This window comes from Panthera tigris, chromosome E3 (genome assembly GCF_018350195.1).
Source record: "Panthera tigris isolate Pti1 chromosome E3, P.tigris_Pti1_mat1.1, whole genome shotgun sequence".
Classification (NCBI taxonomy): Eukaryota; Metazoa; Chordata; class Mammalia; order Carnivora; family Felidae; genus Panthera; species Panthera tigris.
Genome location: NC_056675.1, coordinates 13,804,457 through 13,823,942, shown reverse-complemented (window position 1 = coordinate 13,823,942; position 19,486 = coordinate 13,804,457). Strand labels below are relative to the sequence as shown.

The following is a 19,486-nucleotide window of genomic DNA, read 5'->3' as shown; positions in this document are numbered from 1 at the left end:
TAATAGTTTGAGGAAATGAGAAAATATGCACAATCCTTGCTTCATTACGTTGTTCCAGAAGTGGCAGTTTCAGAGGACAATTTAATTGTCTCATCTCAAATGAGGACAAATATTTGTGGGAGGGTAAAACGTGCACTTACAACGGGGCTACTGTTTTCTAGAAGGTGGACAAGCTCACTGGGGGCTACCCAGACCCAGCCCTTGCTGTGTCCGACCACTCAGTGCAGGGAGAAGAATGATTCTGAATTAGGAATATGAATTCTCTGGAATTAAGAGGACACGATGGAGGGAAGAAATATGCAGCAATACTGAACACAAGGCACAGACATCGTTTCCTCCTTCTAGAAACTGAGTATTTCCGAGATCCCACTGCCCCGATTCCATTTCCTTTGATCAAACCACCATACAGACATTTAAGTAACGGCCCACCTTTCGGGTTGCGTAAAATGTCAAAAACACGATAATAAGAACTCAAGCTTTTCCTAATGATGCCTTTCTGTTCGCTATTTCTAGGTCATGGCTGAGATGCCCATTTTGCAATCCTGTTTTCAGGGCACATACTTTTCTGTGGGTCTTTATTTCATTTTGCTCCCTTCAATGATGCAGCAAAAGTTTTTCAGACTAATTGATATTGAACTAAATCCACTTAAACAGTGATTGCAAGCCAAGTGCCCTCATTTAAAACTACTTTTAAGTCTAAAATTGTGTTTTAGATACTTGAGCGCATTCCATCTTAATTCCCCTTATAACGTCCTAATCCCCAAAGCAGGGGAGACGAAGTACTTCATACATTATCCACTATAACTAATAAAATGAAATAACCCCCCCCCCCCAGTATACTGCATGAAGCAGTGTAATTAAATGCATGCCACACTGAAACACACTCAAGTCTCTAATACTCCGCCTCTCGGTGGGTATATTTCCTTTAACGTTTTCAATACAAAAATTAGATATTTTCATCGTTGTCCTTCTGCTGTTATAGTCCATGACTGACCCTCTTAGAATAGAGCTGGACTCCCCACCCCCCGCCCCCCCGGATGAAAAATCTGAAGTACCTAAACCTGCCGGAAATTCAGGCCCCCGGGCTTTCTCTCTATCGTACTTCTAGGACCGCCGGTGGCACACGCACGTAGGAAGGCACTACACTTTGTCCAGATTTACTCAGAAGTAAATCTGAGCCACTGGCTGAGCACGCTAAACTGTCTCTAGGAATGACTTCCTTAGCTAGTCCTTCGCTGAAATCCACAAACACAAAGGGCAGAAATCTGATGACCCTTAAGGACGGCACCACTCGCGGGACAGCGCTAAAGAGGAAGCCCAGGCGTCTGCTGCATTTTGCACGTCCGTTAAAAAAAAAAAAAAAAAAATGCTTTTGTATCACAGTGCTGTGAGCAGAAAGTGCCAGAACAACGTGGGGCTCCGGCACTCGGATATACTTTCCGCATCTCTTCCTGAGGAGGCTCCCTCACGTTATGTCTGCACGTCTCTAGAGTAACTGATGCTTAATTGATTTCTAATATCTTGTAGTTTTGACTTCTTGGCTGGCTACACTCTGGACTAAGGCAGTGTCTGATTATCTGGTTCAGAGTAGGAATGAGCTCACAGGCTTTGCTGATCTACTGAGGAGCACTTCTTTCCAAGCAAGCATAGGTGAGGACGGATGGACAACGTGGCTACAAGAAATTACTCCTCTTCTTTCTTTCTGGTGTCGCTTGAAAAATATGAATAAACCACTGAGCAAAGAAACTTGCAAAATTCCAGGTAAGAAGGATGCAGTATTCACTCCATAATCAAAATATCATGGTAAGATGTACAAGGTGTTTGTCTTAAAAGATAAATAAGTAAAGCCCTCGTCTCACGTCTCAACTGAAATGTATCGAAATAGGCTGGTGCCGATTTCAGTTCTAGAACCGTACTCTTTAACGTGGCATAAAAGAAAAAAAATTTTTGTTACATAAAGAAGAACGAGGTTAAAGGGGAAAAACCATGTATTTCAATCTTAGGACCCTCTTTTACTGAAATGATAGTTTTTGGTTTTGGTTGCAACAAGCCCAGGAGAACACGACCAGCCACGTGGGAGAGGGGGTCTACATTTAGTCAGGAGGAAATGAGAATCTGTTTTTGGAGGACTTAGGAGTCAAAAAAGACGAACGACATTCTGTTTGGAAGAAATACTTCACGTCGATTCTGGGAAATCTGTGTTAAGGATGTTTTGGGCAATTCCTGAAATCCTGGGATTCCAGGGTCTCCTGCGGCCACAGTGATTCGAGTGCAGACCCCCCACTTTGAGGACAGACGCCTGGCTCGCAGTGAGGTTCACCTGTGCTTTAAGGTGTCAGGCGCGCTAATGATCTTTTGATTCGGAAGAGGATACTGCATCTTTACCAGAAGCAAACGTCACAAAAGCAAGCATCCAAAGTGACGAGGCGCAATGGGGATTCTCGCAAAGATGATTAAGGAAGGCTGCTAGTCATTTACTGATCTGTGGCAAGAGGACAAAAATGGAAAAGCAGTTACATTGAATGTGTAGCATGGTAACAAGACTCACACTGTGCCGGTAGAATGGGTCAACTTTTGTAGGGTATTTGTCAAACTGTAAAGGGATCAAAGCAAAAGCTAGTTACTTAAAGAGTCTACAATTCTGTTCACGGCTTCGGCGGAGGCAGCCCTGAGCGAGCTTCTCCGCCGTTAATTAGGCTGTCAACAGACTCCACGACCTCGTTGTACGTGAGAAACCGTTCTCGACTCCTGAGTCCCTCCGACAAGACAGTGGAAACCAAACTGAAAACCCAGACGGTGCATTGCGGTCCTGGCCACACCGGAGAGTCATTTCGGTCTACATTTAGAGACTGGCATAAACCAGACCTTGAAACTGGAGAAAAGGGGCAATTATTCAGATACATCAAAGAGAAGCGAGCATTTGGTCTGATTTATCCAGAGAGTTCCCTCCATTTCCATCTTCCTTGTGGCTGAAGAACTGTATGTTCAGCCACCTGCTGAAACGTATTAGACCCAAATATAAAGGAATCTGGGAGAGGTCTTGGAACTTTTCTTTTGAGCAGAAAAGAGTATCCCACCGCTTCCTCTAAATAACGTCAACGTCCTGGTGCTACAACCCCCCCTTAGTAAGATTTGATTTAACAGCCCACTCAGGCTGCCATAAACTCTTTCCCCAAATATTAAGCCCTTAAAAAACATAACTGTTGAGAAGGACAACAATTCATCCAGAAAAAAAAGATACAGGATTTACTATAGGAAAACATTTTGGTCCCAAGGCCTCATCTCTAATGTTCTCCTAAATAAAATTTATAAGATAAGCTTTAAAATTCCATCTTTAAAAACATTAAGTAGAACAAAATGGGAGGGGGAGGGAGGAGAGGACGCAAAGTTTGGTGAAGGGCGCACCTCTTAAAATCACGGAATTCAAATCTATTCTCGCCATGCCGACACTAACTGCCTTCAAATCAAGTATTTCCTTAAATATGAAAAATTAAGTCAGTAAAACACTCTAATCCTCACTGTGGCAGACAGGGCTCTATCTCAGAATACTTAGCACCCTAATATGGGACTGTTCACTACAGTTTGTAAGTTAAAAAAGAAAAACAAATCCCAGGTGGCTCATCCAGCAAGGGCCAGCCCCGGGTCAAGACCGAGATCGTGTCCTTGGCAATGGCAGCTCTCATCACGGGGCCGACTTCTGCCCCTGTGGGTGCATCACTCCCTGGCCACTTGCCGACAGAGCAGGATGCCAGACTTGGGCACCGTCTTATGAAATACAAAAAATATAACCCCTGCCCCCAACAAAACAGGCTTGGGGAGCCCCCTGAAAGAGCAGGGGGTAACGGATACAGTCCAGATCTTCTGACGGCTCTCTCCCCTCCTCGGCCCTCCTCCTGACTCCCAGTATTCTATGAGCATCTGTTTGCTATTATGACTCGGTGCGATGCACCGACAGATACATTTTTACACCTGGTGGCGACCCCCCCAAGATGCTCAAGAAGGCACAACTGCCCTTGAAGAAGTTAACTACCCACACTGGCTGGGACTGCTTGGAGGGCATCTAAAATACCCTCCCCTCCGCCCACGCGCACACGCAGTGCTGGACGGAACTTGCTAGAAAGAGGCTCCTGCCTCGGGCCCCGGGTCAGCGCTGCCCGGAGCAGGGCGCACTCCCTTCTCTCCAGCCAAGACGGACGAGGCCAAAGGAGGCCCCTGAGTGGCCAGCGCTCCCCACCCGGTCTCCTGTGCCCCGACGGCCCATTCCGCCCCGGCGTGCTGCACAAAAGAGAGTCGTGCTCTACTTATCCTCACATTTCTGCCTGGGGTACGCACCATGGGAGGTGCTGGCGTCGGCATGATGGCGGTGGGGGGGATGGCGTGGGGGAACGGCGTGAAGGTGTGCTGGTGCGTGTGCTGGTGCGTGTGCTGGTGCTGGTGCTGGTGCTGGTGGAACTCGGTCCGCAGGTAGGGCGGAGGGCCCAGGGAAGCCCCGCGGTCAGCACTCTGAGAGGCCAGAAAGCGTGTGTTCAGTTCCTGTCGCAAGATGTCTTGCTCTGGAAAAGAAGGAAAGGGAGAGGGTGATGCTTCCCCCCCCCACCCCCAGTGGTATCCTTTGGATAAGGACACCCGAGGCCCTGACCAGAGAGGTCGGCGGGGCCGAGGGCACCCCCGAGGGCCCCTGTGCCCCCCGGATGGAAGGGAACAACCAACCAGAGGATCCTGACGCCCAGTCACAATGGGATTGCGTTCTTCCAGCCCCTAGGCTTTCGGGGACAAGGCTCCAGGCCGAACAGCCAGAGGTCAGTTTTTGGCTCTGTGACCGCCAGCTCAGGGAGCCTGGGCGTGGCGGGGGGTGGGGATATCACCCACCTGGGTCTCAGCTCCCTCATCTACCACAGGGGGACAATATTGATGGTTCAAGGAATTAACATCGTCGAGTGCGCACTGATCTCTGTTAACCTGGCTGTGTTCCCATGCCCTCGTCTTCAAGGGGGAATGTCTGCCACGGTGGGACAGCACGGCTACAGGGGCCCAAACTTGGGATACCAGCCTGGTCAATACAGGTGAGGAGAGAAGAAGCCAATATCTAAGGCTGGATTTTGTTAACACTTAAAACTCTGGGATACCTTGGAGCGAAAAGCGCATCCTCCCCTCCCAAGAACGTAGAAGGCCCTACTCCTTGAAAACAACCCCCTTAAACCAGGATGGAATTTAAAGAGACTGGAACAGAACAGTCGCGGGCCTGGTGAAGTTTCCGTCCCTCGAATGGGATGACCGGGCGTATGTAATCCGTGTTCTACCACGTAGCGCGTGGCCTTATTTGGAAGAGCCTCTGGACTTCCAACCAGCTGGCTCCCCTTTGGCTGTGTCCGAGCCTCCTGGGCTGCGCTAGGTGGGTAGGGGGCGGCGTGTATTTCTGCCAAACCTCAGCCCACGAAGGACCGACCGGAGGCGGGTTACAAGAGTCTCTATAATAAAGCAGCAACTGCTCAGTCGATAAGACCTAGCCATGAAGGACACACAGGCAGCGGTGAGGCCCCAAGCGTGGGAGACGGGAGGGCAGGTGGGCGAGGTCGGCCCCCCCTCCTACCTGAGTAAGTGCTTCCGGCCGGGTGTCCGGGGACCTGCAGACTCCCCGAAGTCAGAGGTGGTGGCGGAGGCAGAGCCGTGGGAGGGGCGAACATATTGGGGTGATGTGAGTGTGCGGGGGGCTGGAGGGTGGGTGTGAAGCTGTGCAAGGGGCTGTGGTTGGGCAGTGACAGGGGGAACGGGGAGGCCGAAGGGTGGTGAGAGATGTGAGGCGGGGCGGGCTGAGTCTTTGCTGGGGTGCTGCTTCTGCTACTGCTGTTGGAGTGACCAAAAAAAAAAAAGGAAGGAAGGAAAAAAGAGGTAAGCAATTTATTTTCTTAAAAAAAAAAAAAATCCTATCTCACTGCCCAAAGCCGTGCAATGCTTTCTCCTGCTCCTTCTTCTTTATAGACCCTCCCTCATGCCCACAAGAAGCCTCTGCTAAAATCATAACCACAGGGGCGCCTGGGTGGCTCAGTGGGTTGAACGTCTGACTCTTGGTTTCGGCTCAGGTCATGAGCTCATGGTTTGTGGGATTGAGCCCCGCATTGGGCTCTGCACTGAGGGCACAGAGCCTGCTGGGATTCTCTCTCTCCTTCTCTCTTTCCCCTGCTTATGCTCTCCCCCTCTCTCTCTCAGCGGTGAACACTTGGTGACCCGATGGCGGCCGGAAACTCACGTCGGCTCCCCCTCTGTGGCCAGATTCTCACCTCTGCCCCTAGAAACCCTGCGCCTTCTGTCCGTCCTCCACTAGCCACATTTCCTCCACTTTACAAAGATGGACGAGAACAATGGCCTGAGCTCACCCTGTCTGACTGCTGCCCCTTGATGAAGAAGCACAGATAGGAAGGTGAACCAGGGAGCCCCTCATCACCGCTGTGGTCTGGAGGGCCACAGAAATGAACCCTGGCAAAGGCAGTTTCCTTCCCCTGTCCTAGACAGGAAAACAGCCCGCCCCAGAACCCCCCTCGGTCACGTCACAAGGAAAGCAAAGCCCTACTAGGTTAGAATTACAACCTCCGGGGCAAGCGAGGGTGGGCCACGCTTGGCCCCACACCCGGGTTTCTGTCTCCCTTTCCTCGGCGGTTCCTCCACTGAGCTACTCTGAAAACTTTCCTTTGTAGTTTGGCAAAGACAAGGCAGGAGAGCCTGGATCGCCACACGGGAGCTTCTCTGTCTCCAGTCCAGCTAGCTTCTCCTACGCCCCTCTGACCCACCTTGGAAGAAGTACATCGTAACGGGAAAACCTCAGCTGGAGTCCCCTGGTCCCCATCTTCCTGACTCTGGAGTTGCAGCACATCCTCTCATGGGGGCAAATCCCTCCCTTCTAACAATCTCCTAACACTGGGGGCGCCTGGGTGGCTCAGTCGGTTAAGCCTCTGACTTCGGCTCAAGTCACGATCTCATAGTTTGTGGGTTTGAGCCCCACGTCGGGCTCTGTGCTGACAGCTCAGAATCTGGAGCCCGCTTCGGATTCTGTGTCTCCCTCTCTCTCTCTGCCCCTCCCCTGCATGTGCTCTCTCTCTCTCTCACACACAAAACTAAATGTTAAAAAAATTTTTTTTAAATCTCCTAACGCTGGGTGCTGGTAGGTTTCCCCTCGTGGCCTCTCTCCAGGACAGGGTGGGGAGCTCCCCTCTACACTGTCTTATGCACACTCCCTTCCCTTCCTGCCTTTGCCGCCCCCCCCCCCACCCCCGCCAGGAGTCTCTGCAGCTGTTTTAGTTCTTCCCAACGTCCTCTCTCCCCAACCCAGGCCAACCCGCCCTCTCCCAAGAGCCCCGAGCCTCGCGGGGCCCTCTCCTTGTCCCCTGGTCTCTGCCCCCCGGGGAACACGGTGTCAGTGTCAATGTCCTTGGGAACCCCTTCCCCACTCCTGCCTGCCGGTCCCGAAGAAGATGGCAAAAGTCAGGCCAAAAAAAAAAAACAACAACAAAAAAGCAGGTTGCTCACCTTAAGCTGTTGAGGCTTAAGCTACTGCTGTTGTAGGCGGACAATGGCTGGGTGAGGCTCTGGGACGAGGGATGGGCCTGCACAGGCGGGAGACTCTGGTGGAGCAGCTGGGTGGGGGACTGCGGCCTCGGCGGCCTCTGCACCGGAGGCTGAGGGGCGGGCTGAAGCTGGGCCTCTGGGGGTGCCTGTGGTGGCTGTGTGCTTGGACGCGGGGGCTGAGGCGGGGCCTCTGTGCGCCGCACCAGGTCGGGGTCTGGAGAAGGAGCTCGGGGCTGGGGTTCCGCCTGGGGCTGGGGTAGCGGCTGGGGGACCTGAGGGCAGGGGTCTTTAAGCACCACGGGCTCAAAGATGGGCTCTTTGCAACAGTCCTGGCTCTTCTCCTGGCTTCTCTCTAGACCGGATATCTTGGGGACAATCGGCCCTGCATCCTGGCTGTCATGTTCGGGCAGTGTGCCGACACCTAACTCCGGATCTGTGCGGGGTGGGGGGAGAGCAAAGACAAAACCACAGGTAATGACACGTGAGTGTGAAACGAGGAGCCGAAAGCCAAGTCCAAGCCCGGATTCCGGGTCGCACGGTCTCAATGACGCGGGATGGCCCAGGGCCGCCTCCTGGCTTCCTGTCCTCACGTTACCACGTGCGGGACACGAGCACACCGTGAACAGGGAAAGACGGGCCGGCCGGAGGAGGCTGCATTCCAGAAAGCAGCCTAGGCCACCAGGGTCTGAAAGTGGATGTCTTCCTTAGTCTTGACAAAACCTTTCATGCAGTAAAATTAAGAAACAATAGCCGGCAAGTTGATCTCTCCCTTTTAAAACCCATACAGTTCTTGAATATACAAAAGAGTGGTGTTTTCAAACAGCAAGTGAAGCAAATGTTATCGAACCACCCACAGATGTTCCTTCTTGGCCTTGCGTCTTCCCCCTTCCCATTCTGACTGATGAGACACACTTGACATTTACAGAAATAATTTTTTGTTTGGCAAGTGCTAAACTGTGGTCAAACGGCGGGCCTCCTCGTGCTCGCCAAGTGATCCTGGCAACGTCTGAGATCCAAGGTGCAAACATGAATTCAAGTCAATTTACAGTCAGCTATACAAAGCCAGACCTTTTAAAGGGTCCCCCATGCCCCCGGCCACCGGAAGGGTGCGAGGAGGCAAAATTCCTGTTATGAATTTAAAAGGTATGCTCCTCTCCAAAGCCCCAGACATCTATGCCACATCTCACAGAGTGTTTATTTGATCACCGCATAAGCCAAACTCCATAAAATCCTCTAACAGAAGAGTGAAAGACAAATACGACATTAAATAGAAAGAAACGTCCCTAGTGATGAGTTATGCTTTTGTACACATCGGGGAGGGGGGGCAGGGAATGACCCTTCTCACTACTTTGTGCTAAAAAAGCCATCGTTTTATTGTCACACAGCTCAGAAACGGGGAGAGAACCGATTACGATACTCTCTGAAATGAGGATGTGTTCCAGGCATTCCAAAATAAACTACTCCTGGGCCCCCAGCTTTTTCTTCCAATCTCACTGGATCGAGTGTGGAAAGTATTCTTAACGGTCCTATCAATTTCTGTGGATGTCCTCTTAGGTACACACACTTGCCTCTTTCTCCCCTGGAATTTGCAACAAAGTGACCCGTTATTTTAAACGTTCTTTTGGTAAAAAAAAAAAAAAAAAAAAAAAAAAAAAAAAATCAAGCGTATAACATGCACAAAAGCAGAAGCAAACTGGGTTTATAAACAAAGCACATTTTGGGGCTAATGTGACCCTGGCTATCTTTACAACTGCACGGGCAGCGTGCAAAGAAAGTCCCCTCTTGGCATGTTTCAGCCACCAAAGGATAAAGCATCCAATAAGACCTCGGTGAAAAGTAATTCTAGACTCCTGGCATCCCACTCGCACATATTTCCATCCAGTGCTGTCCTTCAGAGCCCTTCGGGGAAGATTTTTGCTAACGATAAGCTGAAATTTTATGAATTCCACAAACTTGAGGGCTGAGACAGAACATCAAGATTCTTTTTTTTTTTTTTTTAATTTTTTTAAGTGTTTTTATTTATTTCTGAGACAGAGAGAGACAGAGCATGAGCAGGGGAGGGGCAGAGAGAGAGGGAGACACAGAATCGGAAGCAGGCTCCAGGCTCTGAGCTGTCAGCACAGAGCCCGACGCGGGGCTCAAAATCACGAACCGTGAGATCATGACCTGAGCTGAAGTCGGACGCCCAACCGACTGAGCCACCCAGGCGCCCCATCAAGATTCTTGATGTGGACAGGCCCCGTTCAGCCCGAACTCCTAAATAAGGAGAGAAGATCCTTTATCTCCGGACATTCACACCTAGGGGCTCTGGTTGGGCTTTCTTTCAATGTTTTTTCTATCATTTCCACAGCAAGAAATTACACGAGCTCACTGAAATACACCGGCTTCCTACAACGCAAGCTGGTTAGTTAGGTCCACGGCACAAGCACTACCACCCCAGACATCCTAACGGGACACGGTCTAAGAGATTTTCCTCAGTGAGAAGTTCTGGATGCATAAGCAAGGGTTCTTCCCACTCTGACACTCCCGACGGCTAATTAGGATCATTATGCTTGCTATAACGGCAGGAACACATTTCTCTCCTTTTGAAGTGCTTTGTTCTCTCCAGGCTGGGAAGGTGAAGGAGAAATACATAAATGTTTTCCATCTCATTAAATTTAAACTCAAATCCATGTTCCCCCGCCCCAAATCAGTGTCCAAACGAAGTTTCTCTCTGACATAAAAGAAAGTTTCATTCTTCCAAGGGACACCACCCAGAGAACATCGTTTCGATTTTCCTTATGCCGGTAAGGAAGCACATTAGAAACACATAGATAAGTGCTTCGTCTATGTAGCTTGACTATATTTATCTCCTCGTTCTTTATTTAATGAGCCTCTAGAATGAGGACAACACAGCCAAGTTGGCAGGGGGCGTGGCGTAGCCTTGGGCTTGCTTCCCAAGGCTCTGTAAAGACAAAGGGGGTTGGCTTTCGTGTCTCCTCTGTTGCCCCCTTGTCACTGTCGGTTAGTACCAACCTAGACACAGCTAGAGTTAGGGGGGCGGGGAGCAGACTGGATCACCATCCCGGACAACCAGAGGGGGGTGCACAGGAATGCCGAAATCTCCCTAGTGAGCCCTGCAAATTCCTACGGGGCTATGATGAATGACTCCGGGAACCCAGAAGCCCAGAATTTCAGTGTGAGACCAGAATCTGGGAAAACCATGCACTTGAAGGTGCATACAAATGACCTGCACACCTGATTAAAATGCCAATTTGGACTCAGGAATTCTGGGATGGGGCTCCAGAGTCTCCCTTTCTATTTCCCAGGTGATACTACTGAGCCTTGGCTCTTTCTGTGAGTAGCAAGGATCTTATTATCCAATCCTCTCCGATTAGACGGCGAATGAGCCCCGAGAAGTTGGGGAATGCACTTGATGGAGGTCACCTGGCTGTTTAATGAATCAGAGGGCTTTTGTTCTAGTCCTCACTCTTGCCACCATTAATTGCCTTTTCTCTGATTTACGCGTTGCTGCCCCCTCCGAAACAAAAATCCTGAACAAAGCAGGTAATGGTAAAATCCAAGAGTCCATTACAATATTTGGTATATAGAGACAGTGCAAAGGGGCAGGAAAGCTAGGAAAGGGTAGGAAAGAGTTGCTAGAACACTTGGACTTCAGCTAAACCTGAAAGCGATCATCAGTCCGCCGATGCAACCCAGAAGCAAGAGTGGCAGGTTAGAAGGCTGGTAAGAACTCGGGGGCTGAGACAGTTTTACGACTCCCCATTTACATGAGTCTCTTGAGGCACAGATTAGGCGTCATGCATTTTTGTGGCTAATCGGTAATGCATTTCCTCTTCCTTTCAATTATTCAATAAATGTATCTTCCCAGTTAAGCTTTTCCATCTTGACAGTCAATTTGTCTTACTGTGCTTCTCCAAAATTGGCATGAATACATTAAAAAAAAAAATCATTTTGTATTGCTCTGTGTGCTCTGAGTTTGCCAAAGGATGAAATTTGCTGAGGTTGAAAGAAATAAGAATGTGCAAATGGACCAGTCTTATTTACAAGTGTTACTCATTCCATTTTGGGGTTTTAGAATCGCCCTTCTTGTGATTATAAAAATAACACATCATGCTTATAATAAAATACACGCAAATTAAAATGACACTGCACAGTATACAGTAAAAAGGGTGAATTTACTACATTTAAACTATATCTCAATAAACTTGACTCAGGGGCGCCTGGGTGGCTCAGTCAGGTAAGCGTCCGACTCTTGATTTCTGGCCCAGGTCATAATCTCGTGGTTTTGTGAGTTCGAGCCCCACGTTCGGCTCCATGCTGAGAGTGAGGCTGCTTGAGATCCTCCCTCTCTCTCTGCCCCTCCCCTGCTCACACCCCTCTTTCTCAAAAATACATAATAAATAAGAAACCTTAAAAAATGTAAAAAAAAAATAACCTTGACTCAAACACAATACGTTTTTTTTTTTTTAAAAAAGATAAGGGCAGATTAGGAAAACTACTGTTTCCTTTCGATACACATCTGATACAAGTTCCTTGGGGAAAATGGGCCCGCGATTGTACTTTACTAGTAGAATAGAAAGCCCACAACTTCAGTGGAGGGTAATTTGGCAACACTTGGCCAAGAAACTCATGGAATTCTTTTGACTGGAGCCCTATAGACACAATGAAACAACATCGTGGTTTGAATCGCAAATTTGGAAAGAAAGAGGAACTCGGACATTGGTTACGTACAAATCTGGTATATCCACAGCGTGGAAGGTACTACAGCTTGGAAAGGAATCAACTCTGTATATATCACATGCGGCATAGTGCTAGCTTCTGTGAAAAACAGAAGAAAAATAATATACATTCATTTTTACTTTATGCATAAAGGAGCTCTGGAGGAGTATCTAAGATACCAGTGACCGTGGTTTCCCGTCTGGGGGCTCAGGCAGGAAAACCAGACATTTAGGGAGCGGGAGGAGGGGGAGATTATTTGACTGTATACATACATATATATTTAAATTTTTGAATCATGTGATCATGTTATCTATTTAAAAAAAACAAAAACATTTTTTTTTAAAGTAGGCTCCACACCTCAACCCAGCACAGAGCCCAGCGTGGGTGGGGTTTGAACTCAAGACCCCGAGATCAACATCTGAGCCAGATCAAGAGCCGGACACCTAACCAACTGAGCCACCCAGGTGCCCCTGGCCTATTAAAAATTTAAAAAGAAAACTGGTCATGCATTAAAAAAGTCTGAGCGTGAAAAAAAAAAAACCAAAAAACATAGCAAACAAAACTGAGAATGTGAATAGCGGTATGACCACAAACATGGAGAGTATATTTTCTGTAAGATAAGAAAATATAATGCATGAGTTTATAATAAATTTGAAAATAAGTGGATTTTATGAAAAGATCTCAACTACTAAAACTGACTCAAAAACAAATAAATCTGATCATAAAAGTAAACTGGAAAATGACTCAATGGTCAGCACCTTCCCTTCAACCCAGAAATATGTACCAGGTATATTTGGTGTTATAGACAGTGTGGACTATACCTGTAAGAAACACAATATTCTTGTCATTGAAATGAAAAACTAACAGGGGTGCCTGGGTGGCTCAGTCGGTTAAGCGTCTCCGACTTCAGCTCAGGTCACGATCTCACAGTCCACGAGCTCGAGCCCCGCTCGAGCCTCGTGTCATGGGCTGTCAGCACAGAGCCTGGAGCCTGTTTCCGATTCCGTGTCTCCCTCTCTCTCTCTGCCCTCCTCTGCTGGCACTGTCTCTCTCTCAAAAATAAACAAACATTAAAAAAATTTTTTAAATTGAAAACCAACAAAAAAAGGAAGAGGCAAAACTATTTACAAAATAATAATAATAGTCTAGCTAGAAAACACAATCAGATGAGAAGTGCATGAGAATAAGAGAACTCAGTAAAAAATGCAAATAAAAAAACTCCACACACGTTAGTAGCTTTTCTACATACCAGCAATAGTGAACAGAAAGTAAAATTTAAAAATGAGCCCCTTTATAATAACAAAAATCATGTAATACTTGGGGACAAACCTAACAAGAAAATGACAGGGCCCATAAAGTCTCAGAAATGTACCTCCAAAATGCTTTGAGAACTTCTATGTTCAAACTTCTATGTTTTATGATGAGAGAGAGAGAGAGAGAGAGGGAAAGAAAGAAAGAGAGAGAGAGAGGAGGGGAAGAAAGGGGGGGGAAGAAAGAGGGGGGGGGGAAGAAAGAGAGAGAGAGAGAGAGAGAAACAAGTCAAAGCCATGTAAGAGGTGGTTCTCCTTCGAGGATACCCCTAGTGGAGTTCTCAAACTCTGTGGAGTGGGATTGGCTGTCACAGTGACTGGACAGCACTGGTGGCTCTTAGGGACATGAGAAGGACAAGGCCACACATCTCAGTTCATGTTCTAAAATCCCACTGGACATTTGCACGGCTGAAGAATCTAGAACCCAACTCTGTTTTTGCATATGAACGCAAAATAACTTTTGTATAGTGTTAATACACTGGATTTTCCAGGAATGCAACCACTGTATGCCCCTGTGTCTGTGATGTCATGTCTTGTCACGAACAACCCACAGTTAGTTGTTCACCATTTGGGTAAATCACGACACCAATGGTATGGCTAATCCTGGCACTTGAATTATCAAGACCCACGGACCTGTATGAATCTGCTTTTGCAGCAGCCATATTTATACACCATCCCATGTACAGACTCAAACATCTGACCATTTCGTTGTCTTCTAATGTAAATATTTACATACTTAAAATCATGTTACGCTAATAATAACAAATTACTTGCTACTTGTTTCTCCTTTACTTTTCATTAGGGTTTTGTGTGCATTTTTAAATCATGTGTATAGATAAGAATTGGACTATATATATTTTGTTCCAGAAAGTAAAAAATAAGAACACATTATGTTTTTTAATTGTTTTTTGTCTTTTTTTTTTTTTAATTTTTTTTTAACGTTTATTTATTTTTGAGACAGAGAGAGACAGAGCATGAATGGGGGAGGGGCAGAGAGAGGGAGACACAGAATCCGAAACAGGCTCCAGGCTCTGAGCTGTCAGCCCAGAGCCCAACGCGGGGCTCGAACTCACGGACCGTGAGATCATGACCTGAGCCGAAGTCGGCCGCTCAACCGACTGAGCCACCCAGGCGCCCCCTTAACTGTTTTTTGAATGTTTGTTTATTTTCGTAGGAGAGAGAGACAGAGTGTGAGCAGGGGAGGGGCAGAGAGAGAGGGAGACACAGAATCGGAAGCAGGCTCCAGGCTCTGAGCTGTCAGCCCAGAGCCCGACGCGGGGCCCGAACTCACGGACCGCGAGATCGTGACCCGAGCCGAAGTCGGACGCTTAGCTGACTGAGCCACCCAGGTGCCCCTAAATGTTTCTTATATTACACAAAAAGGGCATTGGGAGTGGTAGGGTTGAGATTTGCTGTGTTATGCCCCTGTGATGAACTACTATGTTTCCAGACGTCCAATAACTTACGGCAAAATACGGTGAAGTGCTTCAAAGGGTTGTTGTAAAAATTAAGTTCTTTCCATGAGGTAGAGCACAAACTAAACAATCGGTGTTCCCAAAGCTACAGTTGAAAATCGTTTCATGGAAAACATTTCTTCACAAAATTACTACCAAGTAAAACGAAGGGCACTATCACCAGTATGGACTCTCAAAAATGAAAATTACCTGTATACGTGGGTATACACAGGCACAGAAAAAAAGATTAGAAAGATATACATCAAAATGTTCATCGTAATCCCATCATTCAGAAACAACCACAGCTTTTCATTTTAAAAATTTTCTTTTTTTTTTAACTTTCCAAAACAAGCTTTCTATAGTAAATATGGACTATTATCGTAAAAGAAAAATAAAAAAGGCATTACAGCTGACCCCTGAACAGGATAGGTTTGAACTGCACAGGTCCACGTACATGTAGATTTTTTTTTTAAATATAAATACAGTACAATACTGTGAATGTATTTTCCCTTCCTTATAATCTGCTTAATATTTTCTTTTCTCTGGGCTTAATTTAGTGTAAGAAGACAGTGTATATAATACATATACAAAATATGTGTTAAACAACGGTTTATGTTACTGGTGAGGCTTCTGGTCAACAGTAGGCTGTTTGTAAAGTGTTTGGGTAGGTAAAGGTTAACAGTGCATTTTTGACTGTGTAGGAGGGGGTGCCAGGGCTCCGAAGGTGCCCTGGTGGTTCAAGGGTCAACTATGTACTTTTTTTTAACATTTATTCATTTTTGCGAGAGAGAGAGAGAGAGAGAGAGAGAGAGAGAGAGAGCATGATCTGAGATCTGAGGAGGGGCAGAGAGAGAGGGGGACACAGAAACTGAAGCAGGCTCCAGCCTCTGAGCTGTCAGCACAGAGCCTGACACGGGGTTAGTGTCCCACAAACCGTGAGATCCTGACCTGAGCTGAAGTCAGACGCTTAACCGACTGAGCCACCCAGGTGCCCCTCAACTGTGTGTTTTCAAATGAGTCCTTTCACGGACAATCTAACTGCACCATCGAAGAAGTCAATTCAGAAAGTGACTTTATTGTAGTCAAACTGCTTTACCCACTAGACAGAATTTTTTTAAAAAAGCTCTTTACCCGGAGGACAGATAAATATTTGCCTTTCAGAAATGGGGATAGGATATGGCCTTCCATCTCCTTGGCAACGTTTCCAACTGGTTCTAACTGGGTGTATTTGGACAGAAAGGAACTGGGGGGATATTGATGATTAAGGAGGAAGAAGAGAAGTGGGAAGAATTCCCCTAAGGCACATTTCTGTGCTTCTTGTCTTCCCACGTCTTTACACTCGATTAGAGAGCCCTATTATGGTGTACTCATGACAAGGTCATTACTGCAGCAAATATGCACAAGCCTTAAAGACAACAAGGAAACTACGTGGGGCACTGGCCATTAGGCAATGTGTCCATCCATCTTTTCAAATGTCTGACCCACAGCACCTAGATACAGGTGTGTCCTATTTTTACGTTATTCTGCCTTCTAGTTAACGGCTCTATTTATTTGTCCAAATGACGGAGCCACCAAGACCTCACCACACAGACGGAGTGAAGACTGCATCCAAATAAGGTGTGGTGGCGGAAGGACCCAGACTTTAAATTAAGGCAGAGTGGAAACATTAATAAATGCTGAAAATGTTCAACATTAGAAAGCCCAGAAACATACGGAAGCATCCTATTTCTGTGAATCAACACTGAATTATTTACAGTTACTAGCCATATCCATTCTTCTTGTCTATTCTTTTACCTCAAACAAAACCTCCTCTTAGCAAAGACTGCGTATTTTGTAGATACTTATTACAACAAGAGGGTTGATGGGGCGGGCGGGGGAAGGGGAGAATGGGTGACAGGCATTGAGGAGAGCACTTGTTGGAATGAGCACTGGGTGTTGGATGTAAGCGATGCATCACGGGAATCTACCCCCCAAACCAAGAGCACACTGTATACACTGTTTGTTAGCTAACTTGACAATGAATGGTATACATAAAATAAAATAAAATAAAATAAAAACAAAAATTGCACTACTGAATTAATTCAGCAATACTCTGAACTCTCCCCAAGTTTTGGATTCTGTCCCCAGAGCTCTGCATTGCAATGGTGTTCTGCAGAAAAGGTCTGCCTCCTCCAAAATACACCTTTCTTTATTTTCCTCCTCTCCGTCTTTTCTTCAAATCATTAAACAGAGACCAGTTTGTTCCATTAGCAGATTCAATTACTCGAACGAATGGAAGGATGACATTCAGCCTCGCAGCTCTTCTGCTCGGTCACTGAAACTGTACAAATAAATTGAGGAAAACCCACTGTTTGTTCAAGGCAAATTAATTTTCAAACACTGCAAGAGTGGGAGATCAGGGGAATGGTGGGTGCTTGGCAGGGCTCAGAGAGATTCCATTTTGTGCTTGTCATTTTGTGTAAACATTAATTACCATCTGGGAGGCTAAGCTGTGGGCTGAAGTCTGTATCGCAAACCCCCGAGGGCCTCCAGGGCTCCTGGTAAAAGCAAAATCCTAAACAGGAAAAAATAGCCGTTGTATCTGCCAAAACACCAGCAAGCCCACTGGGAAAGCTGTGTGGGGACCAGCAGGTTAGAGGCTGACATCATCAGACAAGCTACTTTGGCTATCACCTAGGTTCCAAGATTAACCTACGACAGGCATTGAAGAAAAATCGACAGACTACAGGTCAATGTACTCAAACCTATTTCAAGTTTATTCCTCGTAAGCCTCGCACCACGAAAAGCATCCACCCTTAAGCGTACGCCCGTGTTTCTTTCTGATGCCTTAAGGCCAAAAATCTGCCTTCAGCCTTGAATGTGCAGACTGCAGCCCACTAGGATGGCTTCTGCCTACAGAATGATGTGGCCTTGAAGGTCAACCTGGGCTTGCACTGTATTTCTTTTGCAGTCTCTTAGCAAATCGGAGCAAAGGCGAACTGTTTCTCCTCCAAAAGGAGGAGAAAAGTAGACTGTGATCTGTCGGGGGTAGAGACGGGGGCATCAAAAAGTCTTGAAAAAACCCTAGAGTGTCAATGTCATATATATAATTGGCTTTTCTCACTTCATACAAAGAAAAGACTAGTGTCCCTTCGTGTGCCCAGCCCTGTGCTCGGCCCTGAGGCTACAAAGACGAACGAGAGACGGCCCCAGACTTCCAGGAGCTGGCGTAGAACAGGTACCGAGGGAAAAGTATGGAAGTGGCAGGAAACCTTCGGCCTTCTAGGTCAGTGTCTGTTATCTGTGAGGTTCAGAGATAAGCTTAGCTAATCAGAGCTAATGAAGATCTCTATATATCTTATCGATTTGGAGTTATTGATGGTAGGGCACTTTTATCCCGCTGTATGGCCCCAAGGATCAGTCTTAGGCCCAAAGCAACTGAACGGACGCCATGTGCGGGCCTGATGGGAGAGTCAAGGTATCGAAGGATAAAATCTCCAATCACGTCAGCACCCTGGAAAAACTCCAAGTATTAGTTTCAGAGAAAGCCCAAACTTTTGCACTTTGGCCTCAAAGACAGATCCCCATTATTCTTCCTTGGGTCCTCCAGCCGGCCTCCATATTCATCACCTGGACAAGATCACCTCCTGCTTGCTTTCCATCCCCAGTGCCTCTCTGCCTCTGCCCTCCAGCGGCTGGGTCTCAGTCGCCTGGCCTGTCCTCGGCTGGGTCTCAGTCGCCTGGCCTGTCCTCATCAGCCCTGTCTGGCTGTGGACCGGGTGCCCCCACACGACACTGGGCATGTTCACACACACAGGCACAGCCACCTTTAAAACCAGTGCCCACTCTGGCGCCTGGGTGGCTCAGTCGGTTGAGCATCCGACTCGTAACTCCATTTCGGGTTGTGATCTCGCGGTTCGTGGGTTCGAGCCCCATCTTGGGCTCCGCACTGAACAGCGCAGAGCCTGCTTGGGATTTTCTCTCTACTTGTCTCTCTGCCCTCCCCAGGTCACGCAAACACATTCTCATTCTCTCTCTCTCTCTCTCAAAAGAAATTAATAAACTTCAATAAAAATAAAAATAAAAATAAAAATAAAAATAAGATTAAATGTTTTTTAAAAAAAGCAAAAAAAGAAAAAGAAAAAGAAAAACCTAACAAGATACTTCTGGGTTCTAACAAGGGAAAGTTCTAAAAGGACTTTCAACCCCAGGTCTGTATTCATGCAACACAGCCTGCCTGCTCTCCATAAACAGCAAATCTAAGGAACAAGGCTCTCACCCTAACAAAAGCCACAGCACACATTCCTTAGACTGGAGGACAACAAGGAGCCCATTTGCTTATTTTGGAAGTTCTCCAGGAGGTGGGACCAAAGCACTGAAAACGAATTACAACTTTAGGTGTTTGGTTTGAGAAACAGTCTTCCTGGTACCTAATCATCCTATCTTTCACACGCAGAACAA

General features: G+C 47.1%; 1 protein-coding gene and 1 non-coding gene across 7 annotated transcripts in view; one reads left to right on the top strand and one right to left on the bottom strand.

The window, feature by feature from the left end:
* The window catches only part of AUTS2 (activator of transcription and developmental regulator AUTS2), a 1,113,014-nt gene that overhangs the window by 20,094 nt on the left and 1,073,434 nt on the right, over positions 1 to 19,486 (bottom strand). For 3 of the 6 annotated variants that reach the window (XM_042970860.1, XM_042970865.1, XM_042970866.1), the window contains 4 exons: positions 7,522 to 7,993; positions 5,591 to 5,844; positions 4,312 to 4,553; positions 2,549 to 2,593 (listed from right to left, as the gene is read on the bottom strand). In XM_042970860.1, the coding sequence (XP_042826794.1) occupies positions 2,549 to 2,593; positions 4,312 to 4,553; positions 5,591 to 5,844; positions 7,522 to 7,993 (1,013 nt within the window). The remainder of the gene's footprint in view (positions 1 to 2,548; positions 2,594 to 4,311; positions 4,554 to 5,590; positions 5,845 to 7,521; positions 7,994 to 19,486) is intronic. The other 3 variants (XM_042970861.1, XM_042970862.1, XM_042970863.1) reach the window with 3 other exon arrangements.
* Positions 18,878 to 18,969, top strand: TRNAT-CGU. The gene is given in 2 exon segments: positions 18,878 to 18,914; positions 18,922 to 18,969. It is a non-coding gene; the product is annotated as a tRNA-Thr (tRNA).